The 22060-nt window shown below is 38.0% G+C and overlaps 1 protein-coding gene across 2 annotated transcripts; it reads left to right on the top strand.

Annotated features, from left to right (window-relative positions):
- The first annotated feature begins 11719 nt into the window (after window positions 1–11719).
- On the top strand, window positions 11720–16450 carry LOC122008517 (uncharacterized aarF domain-containing protein kinase 2-like). Of its 2 annotated transcripts, XM_042564270.1 has the most exons (6): window positions 11720–12047; window positions 12267–13560; window positions 13819–13963; window positions 14030–14088; window positions 15053–15208; window positions 16141–16450. In XM_042564270.1, the coding sequence occupies exons 1-6, from the start codon at window positions 12019–12021 to the stop codon at window positions 16252–16254; spliced, it is 1797 nt and encodes a 598-aa protein (XP_042420204.1). In that variant the 5' UTR covers window positions 11720–12018; the 3' UTR covers window positions 16255–16450. The 2 variants fall into 2 exon arrangements, with proteins under 2 accessions (XP_042420204.1, XP_042420203.1); XM_042564269.1 differs by having other exon boundaries at window positions 11721–12047; window positions 13819–14088.
- The last annotated feature ends 5610 nt before the right edge of the window (window positions 16451–22060 follow it).

Here is a 22060-nt window from a genome sequence, read left to right as displayed (position 1 = left end):
TATTGTGCCTTATACATGTTTGACGGAATGTGTATAGAGTGTATGCACATGGATTGTGGTGGATTGGTTACCTTATAGAGGAAAAATGCTAGATTGTATGATCGTGGGGCCCTGTGATAGACGATATCCCTTTAAACGGGCTTTCTAGAATGATCATCTTGCAAGGAGATTGATTCTTTACAAAGGAATATTTAATTAGAGTTTAGAGGTATTTCCCAAATTAATGTTAGGAGTGACTTGTGTAATCTAGGGATTGTATGACCGAGAGACCCTGTGATAGAGGGTAACCCATCAACCAGACTTTCTAGGTTATCTCTTCTACTTAATTGCATTAATCTACCATTAAAATTAAATCAGATAACTCTAGAGATTGTATGACCGGGAGTCTTAGGATATACCTTTAACCGGACTTTCTAGAATTACTTCTTTACTTAATGGCGTTAGAACTATGGAAAACTCTTCGATGTGATTTTCGCGGGATTGTGTCTGACTTTAGTTAGAAGCCCTACAAGAGTGTCAAAATGGAGGTAAGGAGATGAACAATGCATAGAGACATTAACTATATCATAATAAAATCGAAATTCTATAATCATTCCCCCAATCCATCTTCTTCCTAAGATCACTTGCTTTCCTCTCTCCCTCTCTGCTCATTGCTCTCTCTCTCTCTCTCTCCTTCTCTTTCTTGCTCATAGGTATTCAACCAATCTTCTGATTGTTTAGATAACTCACCATGCGAAATCAACTAGTGCTTAGTCAACATTTACTGTGACTCGATATATTTTTATTACTAACGATGTGGCTGTGCGCTTGTGGCTTCATAACACCAGGCCTCCGGAGGTCCAGGCACCCCAAGTAGGTCTAGACACCTCGATTGGGCCGAACTCAGCCATATTTGCAGTTGAGTTAGCGCATTTCGATTGGTCAACACACATTAGAGTCCAAGGGCTCGGGACTAGTTCAGGTGCCCAGGAGTATATAGAGGCAAGATGGATAGAGCTTTATTGAGGTGCAGTCGCGTCAGCAGTCTAGGAGCCTGGGGGTGGTCCAAGCGCTTGAAGTCGGATAACCCAACATTGAAACAGGATCGAATAGGCTTCAGTGGAGGCACCTAGGGGGGGTGGGGGGGGGGGGGGGGGGGTTCAGGTGCCTAGAAAGGTATTTAAAAGAAGCTTTGACCAGCAATATCAAAATATCATTCGTTACAACTTTCATACTTGTGCGTTGCTCTGAAAACTGCTCTATGACGTTGAAACACTCTTTGACGACTTCACCCGAGCTTCAACACAAAGTCGTTGGTAACTTGTATTTAAATTACTTGCACTTAACTTTCTATTTCCTTGTAATTATTCAATTAAGATTGTGGATTACCTATCGGAACGATCCACATGCCCTGAGTCTTGGTGCAAGAATTGTCGAATGCTTCGAACCAAGTAAATTGTCATGCTCACTTTTCTTTCCTACTTATTTGTCTTTTCCGCTGTGCACTTACCTTTTTTAAAAGTAAAAAAAGAAACGTTTTTAAAATCATGTGAGTCACCCCCTCCCCCCATGTGCTAATGATCATATACACTCCTTTTAATATATCATATAATACTCAAAAGGAAATGTTGATATTGAATGAACTCATTACTCAATGTGTGCAAGAGGAGGGAGATTAAGGATTGAGATATCTGAGAGCACTCACTTAGCATCTGATTATCAAAGTGCGAGCAAAAAGTGAAAGAGGATCAATAACAAAAGAAAAGGAAAATAAATTGCAGATTCTAGAAGCAATGACCATAAGGAACACAAGAAACATTATAAGGAATCCGTTTATTTCTTTTGCAAAAAGAAAGGTCATTTAAAGAAAGACTTCCTCAAGTACGACAACTGGCATATAAAAAAGAATAAACTTCTCAACTTTATTTGTTTGGAAGTCAATATAGCAATTATACCCACTGATACTTGGTGGATATATACCGGTGTTACTACTCACATAAGTGTCACTATATTGGGCTATGTCAAGAGCCAACTTTCGCTTGATGGTGAAAGATATATCTATACAAGGAATCAAAATAAGGTTGCAGTTATGTCTATTGGTGTTTTTAGGCTTTATTTATGAACTGGTGTCTATTTGGATTTAGAAAATATTTTTATTGTACCGTCTTTGAGACATGACTTAATTTCAATTTTTTGTTTGGACAAATCAGGTTATTCTTATTCATTTAGAAATGGAATGTTTAGTATTTTTTTAATTCAGTTTTGATTGACAATAATTTCTTAGTTGATAAGCTTTATAAATTGAATACCTTTACTCCTACAGTTGACAATGTGATTATGTATGGTATAGGTACGAAACATAAATTGATCAACAAAAATTATTCCATATTGTGGCATAGACGTTTAAGACAAATATTCAAACAATGTCTAGAAATGTTAATATCACATGGAATTTTTTATTCCCTTGACATGTCAGACTTTGATGTCTACATAGAGTGTGTTAAAGAGAAAACCGCTAACAAAAGGAACAAGGGGGCTGATCATTATAGTGACATTTTGAAGCTAATACATACGAACACTTGTGAACAATTCTCTAAGGTATCTTGGAATGAATACACATATTTTATTAGCTTCATAGATGACTATTCTAGATTTGTCTGCCTGAACCTTATTCATGAGAAGTTGTAATTTTAGACATGTTCAAAATTTTCAAATCCGAAGTTGAATTTCAACTAGGTAAAAAAATTAAAGTTATCTGATCCGACCGTGAAGGAAAATATTACGGTCGATATGATGGATCAAGTGAATAATGCCCAAAACGTTTTACGAACTACCTTGTTGAGTGTGAAATTATGCCTTAGTATATCATGCCTGGTACACCCAGTTAGAATGATGTAGCTGAGCGTTGCAATCAAACCCTAAAATACATGATGAAAAGTATGATGGCTTTCACCTTTTTACTGGAGTCTTGATGGGATGAGACACTCAAGATTATAGTTTATCTACTCAATAGAGTACCTATTAAGGTAGTAACTAAAACCCCATTTGAGATGTGAATGGATAGACAGTTTAAATTAGGCATTTACATGTTTGAGGTTGTCCTGTTAAGGCTAGGTCTTATAGTTCTAACGAAAGGAAACTATACTCAAGAATAGTTAGTTGTAATTTATAGGTTACTCTGATAAATCAAGAGGGTATAAATTTTATAATCCCTCTAAGAGATCATTCTTTGAAACAAAAAATGAAAAATTCATTGAGGACAATGGAAGTGATAAAATTAGGGAAGTAGCTTTTGAAGAAAGCATTGACAATCCTCTTGTAGTCATTAGTAGCGCGATTAATAGCGTGGTTACCATACCACACATTATGAATATTACACATCCAATGAGCATAGTGAGCCAAGATATTCTCATAACGTCTCTAATGCAATTAGAGGAGTCTACCATTGAAATTGAGGTATTGCCTTATATTAATGAGCAAGTACCTTAATCACTTCAAATAGAAGTGCCTTTAAGGTGATCCACAAGGGAATGGAGAATCATGAATTCTTATGATTATGTTTATTTCAAAGAGCATGATTTTGACATAGGGTTGGAAAGTGATCCTCTATTTTTTTTAAGAAGTCGAACAATACTCTAAGTCTAACCCTGAAAGATGGATTAACACCATGTAAGAAAAGTTAAATTCTATGATAGATAACAATGTTTAAGAACTTGTTGAATTGCCTAAAGGTTCAAAATCTGTTGGTTGTAAATGAATATTTAAAACCAAGCAAAATTCAAGAGACAATATCAAAAAGTGTAAGGCTTGTCTTGTTGCCAAGGGATTTACTAAAAAAAAAGACATTGATTACTAGGAGACATTCTCACCTGTGTCGACGAAAAACTATCTTAGGGTAATCATGACACTTGTAGATTATTATGATTTGGAGCTATACCGAATGGATATAAAGACTGCATTCCTCAATAAAGACATAGAGGAATCTATATATATGATGCAACCAGAGAACTTTGAGTTCTCAGACTCAAAACACCTACTATGTAGATTAAAGAAGTCCATTTATGGTTTAAAATAGGCGTCCCATTAGTAGTACTAAAAATTTAATCAAGTGATTATTTTATTTAGATTTAAGAAGAACTTCGTTGATCAGTGCGTATATATCAAGTTTAGTAGGAGCAAGTTTATTATATTTACTCTATATGTGGACGATATATTGTTTGCGAGCAATAATAAGGAATTGCTGTATTAAACCAAGTCATTTTTATATGGTAATTTTAAAATGAAAAATCTTGATGAAGCATCTTTTATTTTAGGTATACAGATTTGTCGTGATCATTTAAGAGACATTCTTAGATTTTCACAATAGGCTTATATTGAACAGATGCCTATGAAGTATGACATGCAAAATTGTACACCTAGCGACACACCTATGTTAAGAGGTGACAAGTTTGGTTTACAGCAGTGACCACGACTTGAACTTGAAATAAAGGAGATGATACAATTCTCATATGTGTCAATAGTGGAAAGTCTCATGTATGCACATGTTTGTACTCGACCAAATATAACGTTTATAGTAGGGATGTAAGGTAGATATGTTAGTAATCTAGGACCATCGTATTGAAAGTGGTTAAGAGAGTGATGCGATATTTGTAAAGAACTAAAAGACATGCCCACGTATTGGAGATCAAATCACTTGGAGGTGATTGAATATTCAGACTCCAAGTTTGCTAGATGCTTGGATAACAGGAGGTCTACTTTAAGCTATATTTTCATGCTTGTTGGAAGAGCTATATCTTAGAAGAATGTCAAGCAGATGCTAATATCGACTTCTACTATAAAGCAGAGTTGGTAGCATGCTATGAAGCATCCAATCATAGGATTTGACTGTGAAACTTTATCACAAGATTACAGATCATTGATGATATTAATAGACCATTGAGGATCTACTTTGATAATAAAGCAGCAGAACTAGCATATCGACATCAAGTTTCTAGTCATTAAAAAAGAGTTCAAAGTCGTCAAGTCATGGTAGAATACATCAGCATAGATTTCATGTTGGCCTATCCACTTAACAAAGGCTTGGTGCCTAAAGTGTTTCATGCACATGGCACATCGACATCAAATTTCTAGCGGTTAAAGAATGAGTTTAGAGTCGTCAAGTCATGGTAGAACACATCAGCACAGATTCCATATTGGTTTATTCACTCACCAAAGGCTTGGTGCTTAAGGTGTTTTATGCGCATGTTGCGAATATGAGAGTCCTTATAATGGAAGAAGAACTCATCTAGTAGAAGTCTATATTTATAACTATTATTTAGCATTTGATATTTGCAAATGTGATATGGAATTCTTTTGAAATCATAAAGTTTATATTATAATTTACTCTTGCAATTTAATATAAGTATTTGCAAATATGATCTCACCTCTTTTGAGGTCATCTTAGGACTAGTTGAAAATTAATATATATTGATCACATTTCATATAATTTCCACATTATACAACTAAAATTTTACTTGTATTTCACATACAACTCACATGTAGCCCGTGTGAAAGATTGTTGGATTTTATTATCCCTATTAGGTAAGTTTCTTTGTAAGTTGAACATATGAATACAATCCACCCTTTAAAGTGATCTAACTTATGTTTATTCAATTTTGAGTTATTAGATGCAGCTTCAATGTGCGGAACCCTTTACCTTAATCCGTTATCATCTATGAACTAATAATGGATTGGATCCCTAAATAAAGGGGAGGTCCCCAAGGGTTTAGGGTAATCTTAGAATAACTCTTGGTTCCCTATTGACCTAGAGCTTTTCGGCACCATTAACCCTAACACCCAAGGAATATCTGTTGGTCTGCGTTGGCCGGCTAGAAGGGGGGTTGAATAGCCTGCACAAATAAAAAACAAAACTACCCTTCTCGGGCTTTCAAAAGAACACTTGCATTAATTAAAGAAAGAACTAAAAAGGTAGAGGCACAAGAATTTTGACTTGATTACAACCGGGGAGGTTGTTAATCCAAGGAATGAACCACACTAGTATCTCCTTCAGGCGGAGAAGCCTCTTACAGCAATGACGTACAAAAAATAGAAGCTAAACTAAAAATGGAAGCGCACAAGTGTTGGTTTGCTAATTGCTTGAATGAATGAATATCTTCTGGACCAAGGCTGTATTTATAGCCTTGGTCGGGGCGCCTGAAGCATTTCAAGCGCCTGGGAGGGGATAAAACTTTATCCCTTTCGCATAGATCGCGTTTGACCGCGATCTGGATAAAATCCAGGTCCGGGTGCCCGGACCAAGAAAGTCAATAATGTTGACTTTTTCGGTCCAGACCCTCTGCTCCGTTTCAGCTCGCTTCGGTCCAGGTCTTCCACTCCAGCTCCGCTCGCTTGGGTGATTTCAGCCAACCGAAATAAAGCTCACCCGAACCCAATTTCGACCTTCTCGAGCAACCTTCCGCTCCGGCTTTTCGTCCCTCAGAAACGTAGCACACCTCCTTCTCGTCCGCCCGCGTACTCTTCCGTAGTACTTCGTCCCTTGGACGCACCGAGCCTGTCGGCTCTCTCCCGTGTCATCCTTCTCGCTAGCTGCGTCTTTTGCTTGACTCCCTGTGCTCCTAAGCTCCTGCACACTTAGACACAAGGTTAAAACACCACAGGACCTAACTTAACTTGTCGATCACATCAAAACAACCTTGGGGTTCCAACAATCTCCCCCTTTTTGATGTGAGCAACCTAATTTAAGGTAGGGTAAATAGACATAAAAGTAAAACAGATAATATTACAATAAAGTACAAAGAAAATAAAAAAATTGATCTACCTCCCCCTAGACTTAACCTTTTCATTCTCCCCCTTTGATCATATAAAAAAAATGGAGTTCCAAGAAAAATCTAAGGGTTATAAAAACTTAAAAATATTAAAATATTTTTGAGTACTTTTCTAAGTAAAAAAAAATTTAAAGCAAGAAAATTTTTCAAGTTACAAATTCTACGGTTAAAAAGGATTTTAAGAAATTTTCAGAAAATAAATGTTTGAAAAACAACTTTTTAAAACATTATTTATTTTCAATTTAATGCTTTATCAGTAAGTTAATTAAATATTTTATTTCAATATTTTAGCTTCCAGGCAGTGGTGAGGCACTAAATTTTCTTGGTTATTGGAGCAACAATCACTTTCTTAGACAAAGCCTCATAAAGAAATTTAACGTTTAATTTTCTCGCTGAAATGTTAAGTCTAATTTAGAGTTTAGTTTAAACAAGACTTTGGAACCTAATATAGGTTCCAGCCAACTGGAATAACTAAGAATTTCTTAGGGACATACTTTTTTGAAATATTCCTAATTTGTCCCTTGTGATATCTAAAATACCAGTTTAGATTAGTGAATTTTCTAAAGCTTGTATTTGATGAACATGTTTGATTTTTTAAGTTATCTACTTGTCTTTTCAAATTTTCATTTTCTAATTTTAATTTGTCTAATTCTTCTAATAGACAAGATTTAGCTAGAATTACTTTTAAATTTTTAATTTTTTTTTCTAACTTACAACAATCCTTAGTTAACAATTTAACAAACTTAAATAATTTATCGGAAGAAAGAGATCGCACCTGACTTACCTTGTCGATCTCGTTATCCGTGTCTCCCCCTGAACTGTTACTTTTTTTCGACGTAGCTCCCCCTTCATCGATGCTCATTTCGGACGAGCTTGAATCATAGTCCTCGTCTTGATGACTTGCCATTAATGTAAGTCTAAAGAAGGGCTCGACTTCCGATTTGGATGATGTATTGTCCCATGTCGCTTTTAATGTCTTGAATTTGTTCGGTTGAACATGCTTCTTTCCTTTGTCCTTATTTCTTAGCTTGGGTCAGTTGTCTTTGACGTCCCCTTCTTCGTTGCAATGGTAGCATCGGATCGTTCTTTTCTTTTTACCTTGCGGATGATTAGTTTTTCTAGATTTACATAATTTCTTAAATCATCTTACCATCATTACCATTTCTTCATCGTCGAGAGAGGATTTTGACTCAAGTTCGTCTCTCGATGCTTTGAGGGCGACGTTGTGCTTCGTCTCCTTCGTACCTGCACATCTCGATTCATGCACTTCAAATGTGAAAAATAATTCTTCTAAGGAAATAGTTTCTAAGTACTTAGATATATAAAAAACATCTACTAGTGATACCCATTCAGTATTTCTAGGAAATGAATTGAGTGTGTACCTTAGGGAATCTCAGTTACTTACATTTTCTTCAAGATTCGAAAGTCCGATGATAAGCTCCTTAATTCTCGAGTGCAGATGCGCAACTGTTTCATCTTCTTCAAGTCTCAGGTTGGTGAGCTGGTTGTGAAGTAAATCCCGTCTTGCGAGCTTGGCTTCGGACGCCCCTTCGTGCAACTTAAGGAACTTTTCCCACAGTTCCTTTGCTGAGTCGTAGTTGCCGATTCGGTTGACTTCTTGTGGTGGAAGGACGCTCAGCAGATAGAATTCTGCTTTTTCGTTTGCCACGTAGTTGACATGCTCCTTTTTCGTCCACTGTATTTTTTTTTGCCCTCCAGTACTACAAAACTGAATTCCATAATTAAAAGTAAATCAAAGTCAGTTTTGAAAAATACCTGCATTCGCTTTTTTCTACTGACGAACTCCCCCTCGAACTTCGGTGGGTATATACTTGGTCCGACCATTTGTTCAGTGTTTTGATCGACGGTTAGTCCTCCTGATGTGTCCTGACTCTGATATCACTTGTTGGTCTGCGCTGGCCGGCTAGAAGGGGGTTGAATAACATGCACAAATAAAAAACAAAACTACCCTTCTCGGGCTTTCAAAAGAACACTTGCATTAATTAAAGAAAGAACTAAAAAGGTAGAGGCACACGAATTTTGACTTGGTTACAACCGGAGAGGTTGTTAATCCAAGGAATGAATTGCACTAGTATCTCCTTCAGGCGGAGAAGCCTCTTACAGCAATGATGTACAAAAAATAGAAGTTAAACTAAAAATGGAAACGCACAAGTGTTGGTTTGCTAATTGCTTGAATGAATGAATAGCTTTTGGACCAAGGCTGTATTTATAGTCTTGGTCGGGGCGCCTGAGAGTTAAAGATTTTTCAAGTAAACTTTTTTTTTTAATTTCTTTTTTAAAATTTTTACACTTATAGAACAATAAGTATTTTTATTAAAGATTTTTTTTTTCAAATTTTTTTGAGTTATTTTCTATGAAATTATCAAAGGAAATAATATTTTAAAATTTAAAATTATTATGTAGATTTATTTTTGGGAACTTTTATTTTTCTGCCATTAAACAAAGGATTTTTCATATCTAAGAAAATTAATAAAATTTTTAGAGTTGATTTTTTTTTTAAAAAAATTTATTTTTAAAAATGAGATGCTTTACTAAAATAAATCATTTCTATTAGACTAATTAATATTTTTCTACTAGTCTAACTTATTCTTTTTAAAATCAATAAAAAATTTTATGATGTTTTGAAACTAAAAAGTAATTTTTAAATTATTTTTTGTCAAATAGAAGATTAATTAGCAAAAATCGAATATTTTTGAAAAGTATTTTTAAAAAATATTAGCCTACTTGTAATATTTGTAATGTACCCCTAGAAATCTTTTCAAATTTGTTTAATTGTTTGTTGTATTTTTCCCTAATTTTTTTTGATGTGATTAAAGGAGGAGAAATATATATAAGTTAAGGGGGAGTTAGGATTAATTTTTTTGCAAACTTGGTTATTATTTTTTTTTTTTTGCAAACTTGGTTAATTCACAGAATTGCAACTTATTTACTTTAGTTAGGTTATTACATTTTTTTTCCTAACTTAAACGTGGGTTGATGAGTACCCCGGGATAGTTTTAATGTGGTCAACCAAGTTCATTTAGGTCCTGTGTGTATTTAATCATTGTTTCTAAGTGTGCAAGAACTTAGGAACACAAGAAGTCGAGCGGAAGACGTAACGAGTGAAAAGGATGACACGGGAAGGGTGTCGACGAGCTTGGTGCATCCGAAGGACGAGATGCTGTGGAAGAGTACCCCGACAGACGAGAAGGATGCATGTGGCGGTTCGAGGGATGAGAAGCCAGGGAGGAAGGCTGTCGGAGGAGAAGGCTAGAGTCGGATTTGAGTAAACTCAATTTTGACGACCGGAGCATCACCCAAGCGAATGGAGCGAAAAATGGTTAACAATGGAAGTTAACCATTTTCGGATGAATAGTACCGAAGGCGCTTTCAAAGGCTTGGAAGACGCCTTCGATAAACAGTGCGAAGACGCTTTCTAGCCCATAGAAGGCGCCTTCAAGTGACCGTTAGTGGAGATAATGTTTTATCTTCGACGGATAAGACTTATTTGTTGGAAGGCGCCTTGGACTATCTTGGAGGCTCCTTCTAGCCTCAGATAGAGTTTTCTAGTGGCTATAAAAAAACCCCTGGAGTTAGGAAATAATTAAGAACTTAAACTACAACTCTTGTAACACTTTCCTAGCATTTCTTTGAGCTTTTCAATGATTGTAAGAGGTTTCTCCGCTTGCAACGAAGGAGATCTTTTAGTGCATTTTACATATTGCCTTGGATTAACAACCACATAGATTATAACCAAGTAAAGTTTTGGCCTCTTAATCTTCCTTTTAAGTTGTTTAGTTCAGTGTTATTATTGTTAGATTTAATTGTGCTACTAATTAAGTCCAAAGATCGAGAAATCTTATTTTAATTTTACAAGCAATTGACCCCCTCTTGTCGGGCCACGCTGCACTAACACAGGCTTCCTTCCCGGCTTCTCGTCCCTCGAACATCGTGCACGCCTTTCTCATCTACCGGTGTACTCTTCCGCAACACTTTATCTCTCGGATGCATCGGGTTCGTTGACTGGTTTTTCGTGTCATCCTTCTTGCTAGCTGCGTCTTCCGCTCGACTTCTTGTGTTCCTAAGCTCTTGTATACTTAGACACAAGGATCAAATATAAATAAGACCTAACTTGACTCGGTTGATCAAATCAAAATCAACTTGGGGTACTTACAGAGAGAAGAGATATCATCAGGGGAGGGTGGGCAGAGGATGCTAACGGGAGGAGCGAGGTGAGTGAGGCTACTAAAGTCGGAGAAGAAATAGAAGCAAACATATTGCAAGTCTAATATGATTGGATAGCAATAAGAAGATAATTCGTATTTATAATTATAATAAAAAACTTATTAAATAAATATATAATTAAATTAAAAATAAAATTATATATGGCGTAAAAAAATTATCAAAATACGAAGGAATGATATAATAAATTTGCGTGACCATATCAAATTAAAAAATTTTAAATTAATAAAAAAATAAAGCAACATATATTTTTTTCCATTTGATATGGTATGTACGGTTGGGACTTTGAAACGATCTTTGTATTTTTTTTTTTCCTCGATACCATAGAGTTATTCCGGGGTTAAAGGTACATCTCTTAAAGAAAAAAAATATCACTTTCGTCCTCTAGTTAAGTTAACAGTTGATTATAAATTAATTTTATAATTTATCTTCCTACAGATAAATTAGAAAAGAATTATAAAAAACATATGAAATAAACATAGTCAAAACCGTCATGTGTAAGATACTGACCCGTCTTACATGGACCAAGCCGCTTGAGACGAGCGATGTCCAATAATATTTTTTTTCACATTACTGAAAAAAATATTTTCTCTTGTTTAATATAATAAATAATAATTTAAATTATATAATGAATAAATTAATTGATATTGTTTTGTAAACTGGTCCGCGTAATAGGGCAAACATGGGTGGAACCTTCCGATGACCACTCCACTGCCTGGCCCTGCGCGGCCACGTCGTTTTCAACGTTTGCCCCGCCGACTGCCATCGTTAGCCAATTCCTCTTCTCGCTTGACGCCTCGCCGCCACTGTTGAAGCTTTCGCACGAATTTTTCCCTCCAGTTCATCGATCGAGTCGAGGTCGCCAGTGGATCGGATCGCCTTCCGCTCTTTCGGTTTCTGCCGCACGCAATCTAGGAGCCTGTCTCGATTTTGCATCCCATCTTTTCTCGGGGGTTTTGATTATGATAACGTAATGTTCCGCCTCTTATCGATTCCTGCAAGGTAACTCTTCGTCTTCTTCCATTCGCTTTTCTTTCCCTGCCCAAAAATTAATTTTTTCTCCCGTTTTTTGGGAGGATTCTACGTGTGTTTAAAGATTTTTTTTTTTAATTGGGGGATCTTTCTTTAACGATACGTGGACACTGTTTGAGAAATTGGAGCAACGAAAGCTCAAATCTTTGCTAATTTACTCAGATAAATAAATATTGAATGATCTTGCAGGGTATTGGCATTCCATGAAAACAGGAAAGCTGGCTGCCGCTACTCAACTTCAGGAACGTATGGGTCAGTTGCTAAGAAAGGGTTGCCCTTTATCTTGTTTAGGATGTTTTCAATCCATAGGGTTTCTTATAGAGGAACTAACATGCTTGGACAATGCAAAGCTGTGGGTTATGTTCAACGAAGTAGTTTCTCGAATTATTCGGTAACTGATCATGCTCAATTGTCTTGGAAGAGGCTCAGTCTATTCTGTTCTTGTGACGGTCCAGCATTATCTGTTATCAGTAAGTTAGCTTGTGTCATAAGCTTGTCGTTCACCCGGTTCCAAGTAGTGCCAGGTATTCTTGCTCTTGGTGTTGGGGAACTGGTGTGGGCTCAGAGAACCTTGGCAGAGGGTAATTACTATACTTTGAAAAATGGTATTCTTTTGCAGGCAGAAGCTAGCAGCCTATACTTCTCTTCAGTAATTTCCTCTATCTTGGAAGGAATTATTTTGATATTCCGGGCAGCATATTTAACTATATTGTTCTTTCCAGCCGTAGTATTAGCACCTTTTGCTGATAGTTCTGGACCTGAATTCAGGAAAAGATGGGTACATCTTGTACATCACACTCTAGAGAGAGCTGGTCCTGCCTTCATAAAATGGGGTCAGTGGGCAGCAACACGACCTGACCTCTTTCCGAAAGACCTATGCCTTGAGCTCACAAAACTTCATACAAAAGCACCTGCCCATAGCTTTGCATACAGTAGAAGTACCATCGAGAAGGCATTTGGCAGGAAACTATCTGAAATCTTTGACTACTTTGAGGAAAAACCAGTAGCATCAGGGAGCATTGCGCAAGTTCATCGAGCTTCATTGAGGTTCCGCTATCCAAGCCAACGTCTGAAGAAACCAATTGATGTTGCAGTGAAGGTTAGGCATCCTGGCGTTGGTGATTCAATCAAGAGGGACTTTTTAATCATCAATCTTATTGCCAAAATTTCAACTTTGATCCCTGGTTTAAGCTGGTTGAGACTGGATGAAAGTGTAAGGCAATTTGCAGTTTTCATGATGTCTCAAGTTGATCTCTCTCGAGAAGCTGCCCACCTAAGCCGATTTATATACAATTTCAGAAGATGGAAGGATGTTTCATTCCCGCAGCCTTTGTATCCGCTGGTGCATCCTTCTGTTCTGGTTGAGACATTTGAAAAAGGAGAAAATGTTTCTCGCTATATTGATGATGAATATGATGGAAATAGTCGGATAAAACGAGATCTTGCGCACATTGGCACACATGCACTCTTGAAGATGCTTCTGGTGAACCTCTATCCTATTATTTTGTTTAGATTTATATTGGCTTTGCTTCTTTAACTGCCTATGCTTTATCCTTTGGTACAAACCTTGCGTGCTAATGAAAATACAATTTTTGACCCAATATGTTGAAATATGACAAACTCTTAACAGGCACATTGATATGATTTATTTCCGTCATTTAGTTAAATATTGAGGACTAAGATTGTGCTACTAACTTTACAAATATAAATACATGCTCTAAAGTTCTTTTCCCTATTTTAGGTGGACAACTTTATTCATGCTGATATGCATCCTGGAAACATCCTTGTTCGGGAACCTCAAAGCAACAGATCAAACAAAGCAATCTTTAGACCCAAACCTCATATAATTTTCTTGGATGTAGGCATGACAGCTGAACTCTCTAAAGGTGATCGTGCAAATTTGTTAGAGTTCTTTAAAGCTGTAGCTCTTAGAGATGGTCGCACTGCTGCAGAATGTACACTGAGACTGTCCCAGCGTCAAAGTTGCCCCAATCCGAAGGCTTTTATTGAGGTTTAGTTTTAAATTTATTTATTTTATTTCTTTGTACCTGTTTAACAATCCTATTCCACCATTTAGTCATGGCAACATATGGATAACAATAAGAATCATGTGCATTGACTATCTCATTCTCTATTGAATTCTATATCAGTCTATGATTAGTAACAGTAAGTGTATATATATATATATATATATATATATTGTTTTAGTAACATTTGAACCTCACATATTCATCTTTACATTTTTCATTACTCTACGCTAAATTTTGTATGTACAATTTCAGAGCTAGTTAATGTTCTGACTCAAAATATGATTGTTTGTACCATAGTTTTAGGAAAGCTTCTTTTTAGTCCTTGGGGCACACAATTATCATAAAGGACCTATAAAAGCTTTTTTCCCCCCCTTCAACTGTCTACATTTATTCTATTATTAAGATCTTAATTAATATTTTCTTTTTGTTGAATGACAAATACAAGATGTCTAAAACTTGCAGAGAATTTTTACCCCCATTCATCTTAACTATTCACTCAAGTATTTTTTTTTTTAAACTTTTTAGTTTGTAAAATTCCTCTGCATAATTCAAGATTTGAGTATCCTATTTACGTCTTCATCAATTTATCACGATATGGTATTCCAACAACAACCCTAGGAGATGTGTCTTTGGTAAGACTAGTCAGTTCATAGTAATCAAAACATATAGATATTTAGTACTCAGTATGTCATCATTACCGCAATATATTTTCTACAGTAATAATAAGATCACCAAATGAGCTATAAGTGCAACTGTGATTGTGCTCAAAATTTGCAAAACACAAGGAATTTAACAAGTACTTTCTGACGCAGATCAGAAATTTTTGTTAAATTAAACTTTCTACATTCTTAAATTAGGAATTTATAGCTTACATATTATTGAACTTCATATTTAATTTCGAACTTCTTGTTCATGCAATATTTGCATCTTTATTTCTGTAAGCAGGAGTTGGAGAAGACATTTACATTTTGGGGCACCTCTGAGGGTGATGTCTTTCATCCGGTGGAATGCATGCACCAATTGCTTGAGCAAGTTCGGCGCCATAGAGTCAGTGTTGATGGCAATGTTTGCACTGTGATGGTGACCATTCTGGTTCTCGAGGTACATACGCATATATGGTTAATGCACTTGCTCATTCATATTGCCTTTGGTTAATGCGATTTTTGGTTAGGTAAGATCACTGATTTAGTAGAGATACGAAATTTAAATGGACATGTGTCAAGTTTACTTTGGATTTCTTACATATGTCTTGCATACTACCATGCTATTGTGGTTGGATCACAAAACTACCAAAGATTAAATACTAGTCTGTTAAATTTATTAGTTGGCTCGGATCGTGTTGCCATGTAGTTGGATACAAGTTTGAATTTAGTCTAGGCTAATGAAGTCCTGTTTTGCCTGGCATAAATTTTTGTAGGCTGTCGGTCCATACTGGACTTGGGTTGTAGGGTTGTCCGAGTTAATATGGTTTGGTCTAGACAATGTAGGACTGCCCAAAGTGGATTCAGGGTCTAGTCCAGACGTTCATATGGAAGTCCTGAGTGGCGGTGTGGTTTGGCCTGTTGATTCAAGTCTCTAGTTTATCTGAGTTGGAAGCAATTCAGCCGGAAGTGGGCTGAGTCTTTGCTAAAATAAGTACAAGGTAGATGAAAACTTGGCCCAGCTAGGCGTGAAATGAGTGCAAGGGGTGCGAGATTCCTCCTTTGTCTCTTTCGGTTGGTCGGTTGTGTTTCGGTTGATATAAAAAAAGGCAGTGGAAAAGGCAACTAAAAAAAGCTGCAAACACTCTGATGTTGCATTAGTCGGCCTTTCAACGATGGTGCCATTAAGAGTTGGTTTCGCTAGGTTGCCTATGAATACTCCAGTTCGCACAACTATAGTTCCCCTAGTTATCCATGTGAGGTCCATCCATCAATTTTAGAACTTTCTAGAATCTTCGCCAACAACACATGAAAATTAGTTTTTTTTTATAATTTTATTATATTACCTTTTGAGAACTCGAAATCTTACAACTGCAGCTTGTCTACTTGCAGGGATGGCAACGGAAGTTGGATCCTGGCTTCGATATAATGAGCACACTAAAAACACTGCTACTCAAAGAAGACTGGGCGCGATCCATTGATTATTTTTTTCCCGACCAATTTTGAAATTGTATATATAAACAAAAAAACTTGTTATCAGGTATTGTTACAAAATCTAGTTTTTCTGGTTACATGCTTCATTTTTTGTTCTTACTCTATTGTTTCCATCAAACCTGGATAACACCTGTTTACTACATATTCATTCCATGTTTACTTCAACAGTTGCAGATAGTATTCAATGGAATTCTGTTTACTCTGCTTAGATTGTTCCCTTCAAGGGGGGTTTTCCCCACAGGAGTAGGAAACAATAGTTTAGGGTTACCAAGTTGCTAGGGTTTCTGAATTGGTTTATGCCTTGGTGTATGATTTGAGCTTGATTCGTCCATTGTTCCCTTTACTTTCAGCTTGGTTCCAATGGATATTTGGTTCGACAAGTATTTGATAGAAAAGAAAGATTGCTGATATAAAAAAATAATTTATAAAAACAGTAATGAATTTAATTTGTTTAATAAAAGTTCATGAATAATTGATGAATAGAGAGATAAGTAGAATGGAGCTTGTGGATAGAGAATGAAGGAGGCTCACAATTGTGGCCAAATAAAGGCGAGGGATGAAGGGGACCTTGCGAGCAAGGCAAAGAGTGCAATGACGATTGTGAAGGGAGGCTCATTGTCCGTCCAAACTCTGGTGAATGACCACCATGTAAACACGACGATGATTTAAAAAGACGCGATGAGCAAGTATGTTAGGGCACAATGCAGAGGACTATAAATAGGCAATACTATAATTTCAAAAAAAAAAAAAATCCACTTATACCTTTGCCTATAAGAAGCCATCTTTGCATTAGACACGTTTGATAGCCTTAATGCTTTGTTTAGCTGGGAGAGGGGAAAATAAAATTAATAAAAAGTTTTTATTGTTTATTTTATTAAAATTTTAAAAGAGAAAAGAAATACAATCCATCAGTTGATAGTTTGGAGTTAAAATTGATTATCTCAAAATCAGACAAAAAGCGATGGATAGAAACAAAACAACACATGTATCCCCTTTTCATTCATAAAATTACACCATATAAAAAAAATGGCGAATGTGTTTTTTTCGACTCTCAAAATTATGTCATATACTCAAAAAATGATGCATGTACCCTTTTTCAGTTATAAAAATTACATCGCATGTACTCACTTTCCTCAAGGTAAATAAGCATGCAGAGTGACCCTGTCCGAAAGCTGAGAAAATGGTTGGCTGGGAACATGGCTCTGTTGTTGACTAGATGAAGACTCCTCGTGGTCTTGCAACATAAAGAGCGTTAGTACCAAGCCAGAGAAGGAGTCATTGACGTTGGCCCTTGGACGCTTAAGTGATTGAGTGGTGAGGAAAAATAGTGGAAGTAAACTGTAGCAAGAGAGTGCCAAAACCTAGAGCATCACATATCCTCACCTATAAATGGAGACCCTCCTTTTATAGTGTCGTTGTTGTGTTTATGCACGTATCCTAAAGTATTTACACACTTTCCAAAGTATTCCTAAGAAAGGGTAGACTATAAAATGACTCCAACACCTTTCCTTAAATGAACGTGCAAATCTCTGTGATTGGACAGGCTGAAAACTTCTAAAGTACGATTTACTTGCAGGATAGTCTCTGTCTTTTACAACACAAACTTTCAAAAGGGTACGAAATTACAAGTCTATGAGTCTCGCGTTAGGTTGACCGACCATCACTCAGGAAGCTCACTAGCACAACCTTATAGAACGCAACCAGTGACTCGTTCTTCACCCACCCTCTTTATTTGCCTAGAAGGCACAACAAGTCCGATCAATCCTTATGTTCGATCGGATAGAGCAGTGGGCCGAGTAAATTAATACTTAGTTTCAAGCCTCGTTTGTACGTCATGAAGTACGATTGATCGAGAGGTCCGATCGGCCATCCATGCCCAATCGGCGGTTCAAGACCCACTTGGCCAGCCAAGCCCGGTCAGCAGTTCCAGGCCCGACCAACCATGTGACTTTAACTACGTGACTTTGACATCCATGTTAGCTGACCTTCCCTACTTTGACCCACTTTTTGGGGGGTCCATTTTGATCATCATTTCACAAACCTCCCCTCTAAGTCTAGTCGAAGGAGATTGCAAGTCCGACTAACTGGACCCTTAGTATTATTTGCAGTTTTCATTTCCGACGGGGGGCTTTGCTTACTTGGATGTTGCTCAGCTTAAACGAACATTGCCTTTATCGATAGTTGCTCCGTGAATTCTCTACTTCTTGAATGGGGGATTTGTAGTACGCGATCGTTCGACTCGCAAGTTGACGGTACTTAGCTGCTGTTGCCCTATGCTTGTTTTTCCCGCACGGACCTTAATTCTCCACAGTGCCTTAGGCTTACGGCCGATGTCATCGTAATTTCTTGAAAATCGATCAAATCCCCCGTCATTAATGCAAAGTTTGCCGTGCATGCTTTTTCATCATGAGTCTGCTGATTACTTCTATTCCTCATAAATGCATCTTTTGATTGATCGTCACGTGCCACACTCTTGTGCCGCCGAATGTTTGATGTGACATGCGACTGCTAGAATTTAATGTGATAGTTGCCTTTTGAATTCGATGGACCAGATTAAATATCTTTTCCCTAAACCCTTGATCGAACGACCATGAATAACCGATCTTGGGGGTTTTAAGGCTTTCGTTTTCCTTTGCACTATGTTGCCTTTGGTTTCGTTTTCATCTTCTTCCTTTTCGTTCTCTGTTTGCTGTTGCCGATGATCTGTTCCTAATAAGTTTCATCTTTCTTCCCTCAACTTTCAATCGCCCTCCTTTTCCATGGCCGTTTCCCCTTCTCCTCCTCCTGTTGTCCTTGGCTTGTGGTATACTTCCACTTCGTTCGACTTCAATGGCGATGAAGTGGATCAAATGAAACTTATGTACCACATTTCCTTCACTCATCAACTCGCCATCCCCTTTGCCTATGATCACCCCCACACCCCTCCAGATGGCTTTCTTACTTTTTTTAAGGACGAACTTTATGTTGGCCTCCATTTTCGGATACATCCTTGTTTTTTTTCTGAAGTCTGTAGATATTTTCATATTCCCCTTCAGCAGCTGGTTCCTAATTCATTTAGCCTTTTGTATGGGATTGTAGTACTATTCTTGTTGTACATGATTCTTCTACATCCATGCATTTTTCATTATTTTTATTACCCAAAACTATCCGAGTCAGACGTCTTTCATTTTCAAGCCCGAGTGGGCGTCATGTACTTCGATAAAATGCCTTCATCCAACAAAAGTTGGAAGTCTCATTACTTCTACCTCTGACTTCTTGATCGGGCATCTTTCTTGACCGGCTGGCAAATGGAATTATCCAATTCTCCTGAGTTGGGTAAATATAGGTGGGAACCGATCTACCTCCAAGCTGTCGCGTAGCTGACCGGGCTAAGGTATCACATTCATAAGTTGCTACTTGAGGGAGTGCTATACATGTTCGCGCTAAGTCCGATTCACGCTTGGCTGCTTGACTCTTTTGGTGAGAAATTCTTCTCTGTCATTTTTGGATCTAATTGATTTCTTTTTCTTTTTTGCAGCTAAAGTGATGTGGAATGCTCTGTTAAGCAACTCCACTAAGTTGACTGATGAGGGGCTCGAGGTTAGTGGAGTGGCTGAGCTGGAGAGACACGGGCTCCTTCTGATCGGACCCTCTGAGGAGTTGATCGGTGAAGGAGCAAGTCGAGTGGCGGGGAGTGATGCCACTACTAACACTGAGGAGTTGCCTCTAGAGTGCCCTTCTCTGGTGCCTATAGCAATTCCTTTGCAGTCCACAACTTCTGCCGAGCCACTGCTTCAGTGTTAACACGGTAAAAGACTTCAAACGGAAGCATCTGCCACTTCTGTTTGATTGACCACTTCTGCTCCCTAAACATTTGTAGTTGCGTCAATCGCCCCACCATGTTTCGAGCGGGGAGAAAGTTCTACCTCTGCTGCCCCCGAGAGAGCAGCCGGATGGCCAACTGTCACTTCATCTAATTGGACTCCTTCCTTGTTTGAGCTTCTGGCCGACACTATCCTTGCGCAACCCATCTCCTATCTGATGGCTCCACTAGTCGACTCGGTGTCCCTTCTCTCCACCATACGTTCCACCCCTTTATCCAAATCCAAACGCAAGTCTAGCTCGGAGCCTATTAGCTCGGGGACTCACAGGCGCATGCATTACGACCGTCCTCAAGCTGCCTACAAATGAATGACGTCACTCAGACCTTAACGAGCCACGCTCCCCAGAGCATAAGATCAGAATTCAAGGACCTTTAGAACAGACTTGGGTGGACGCAAGAGCCCGAGTGACGACAAGTTCCCCCAAAGAGTTGGTTGATCATTTTAGCCAAAATTCTACTGGGATAAGTGTAATTAGTTTTTAAACACTTGTGCTTTCCGGTCGGCTCTACTTGACCTTTCATTTGTTTTAACAGTTTTGAGTGGATGGTTGGGATATATGCCAGTGGCTAGCTCAGCTAAGCCACGAATATAAACAACTGCAGGACATAGCCGGGGGATCGAGTGCACCTTAAGCAACCGCTTAGCAGCTTTCTTCAGAGGTGGCCCAATTAAAGGAAGACCTGGTAAAGTAATCTGAATAGCTTTTAGGGTCCGAGCGGGCACTTATAGTGGAGAGGAACAAGAATAACGACCAAGCCGTCTAGCTCAAACGGTTAATGAAGTAGACCTAGAATTACGAATTACGCATCAACTCGACAATGTCAGGAAACTTAGAGCCATAGAGGACTTGAACATCAAGAATAAGGAAGCCTGTGCCTTGGCCAAAAAGCTTGAAGAGGTGGAAGCCGCTCTGCTCACCAAGCAAGTTAGTTGGATGGCTGAACAAGCAGCGAACGAGCTTTAGCTCGGGGAGCACCAACAAACAATAGCTGAGAATGATGCTGAGCTGGTGGCACTTAAAGCTGAGCTTGAAGCCTCCCGAGTGGAGATAATCAATTATAAAGTTGTGGAGTTCGGTCGTCTATAAGTTTACAAGGTTGATTATCTTCACTCTAGGAGTTTCAACCAAATGATAGCTAATTGGACCAACAAGGTGTTTGGATATAGCATCAAGGGTACCCTCAAGCATGAGGTGTTGCCACAATGAAGTCTGGAATTCGAATCTTGGCAAAGCCGAGGTAAATACCTCCCTTATGTGCTAGTCATTATTCTAAAGGCTAGTAGTCGCCCGTGATTAACCTTCTCCGTATTGATCCTGGGACGAGTTGGTGGGGGCAAGCACGTATTCGCCTTTTGTCACAAAAAAGGATACCCTCAAGTAATTGAAGAATGATGTCTATTTATCAACTGAGGTCCACAAGACCACCATCAAGCGCCAAAAAATTCTATAAGTGATCCCCGACGATGCCTTTGCTGATTTCGTGTAGTGTCCTTTTCAAGTTATTCCGTGAATTTTGTAAAACCTTGATAACTTTCCATGCTGCGTATATATTATCCCTTGTTTTTCCACTTTTAACTTTTGAATGCCTTAACATTTAAATGCCTTCCTCAGTTTCCTTGGCCTTGATTTTTTTTTTTGCTTTTTGGGTTTACTCGACCATTGTCATAAAGAACTTTTATAATAGTAATTTCCCAGAGTTTTGGGAGAGTTTTGACACTTAGGTGTGAGAAAATGTTCACTTATAACTCGATCGATCGACTCGAGAGTTTGAGATTGAGGCGTGAGAGGAAGCTCGCTTATAATTCAACCGAATAGCTCGAGGGTCTGGGACTTAGTTGTGAGAGCAAGCTCAGTTATAACTCGACCAAATGGTTTAAGACTCTGTAACTTAGTCATGAGAGCAAACTCACTTATAATTCGGCCGAGTGACTCGAGAGTCTGAGACTCAATCGTG

The sequence above is a fragment of the Zingiber officinale genome, chromosome 8A, assembly GCF_018446385.1.
Source record: "Zingiber officinale cultivar Zhangliang chromosome 8A, Zo_v1.1, whole genome shotgun sequence".
Lineage (NCBI taxonomy): Eukaryota > Viridiplantae > Streptophyta > Magnoliopsida > Zingiberales > Zingiberaceae > Zingiber > Zingiber officinale.
The sequence above is the reverse complement of the archived record's forward strand: the minus strand, read 5'-3'. Positions and strand labels throughout refer to the sequence as shown.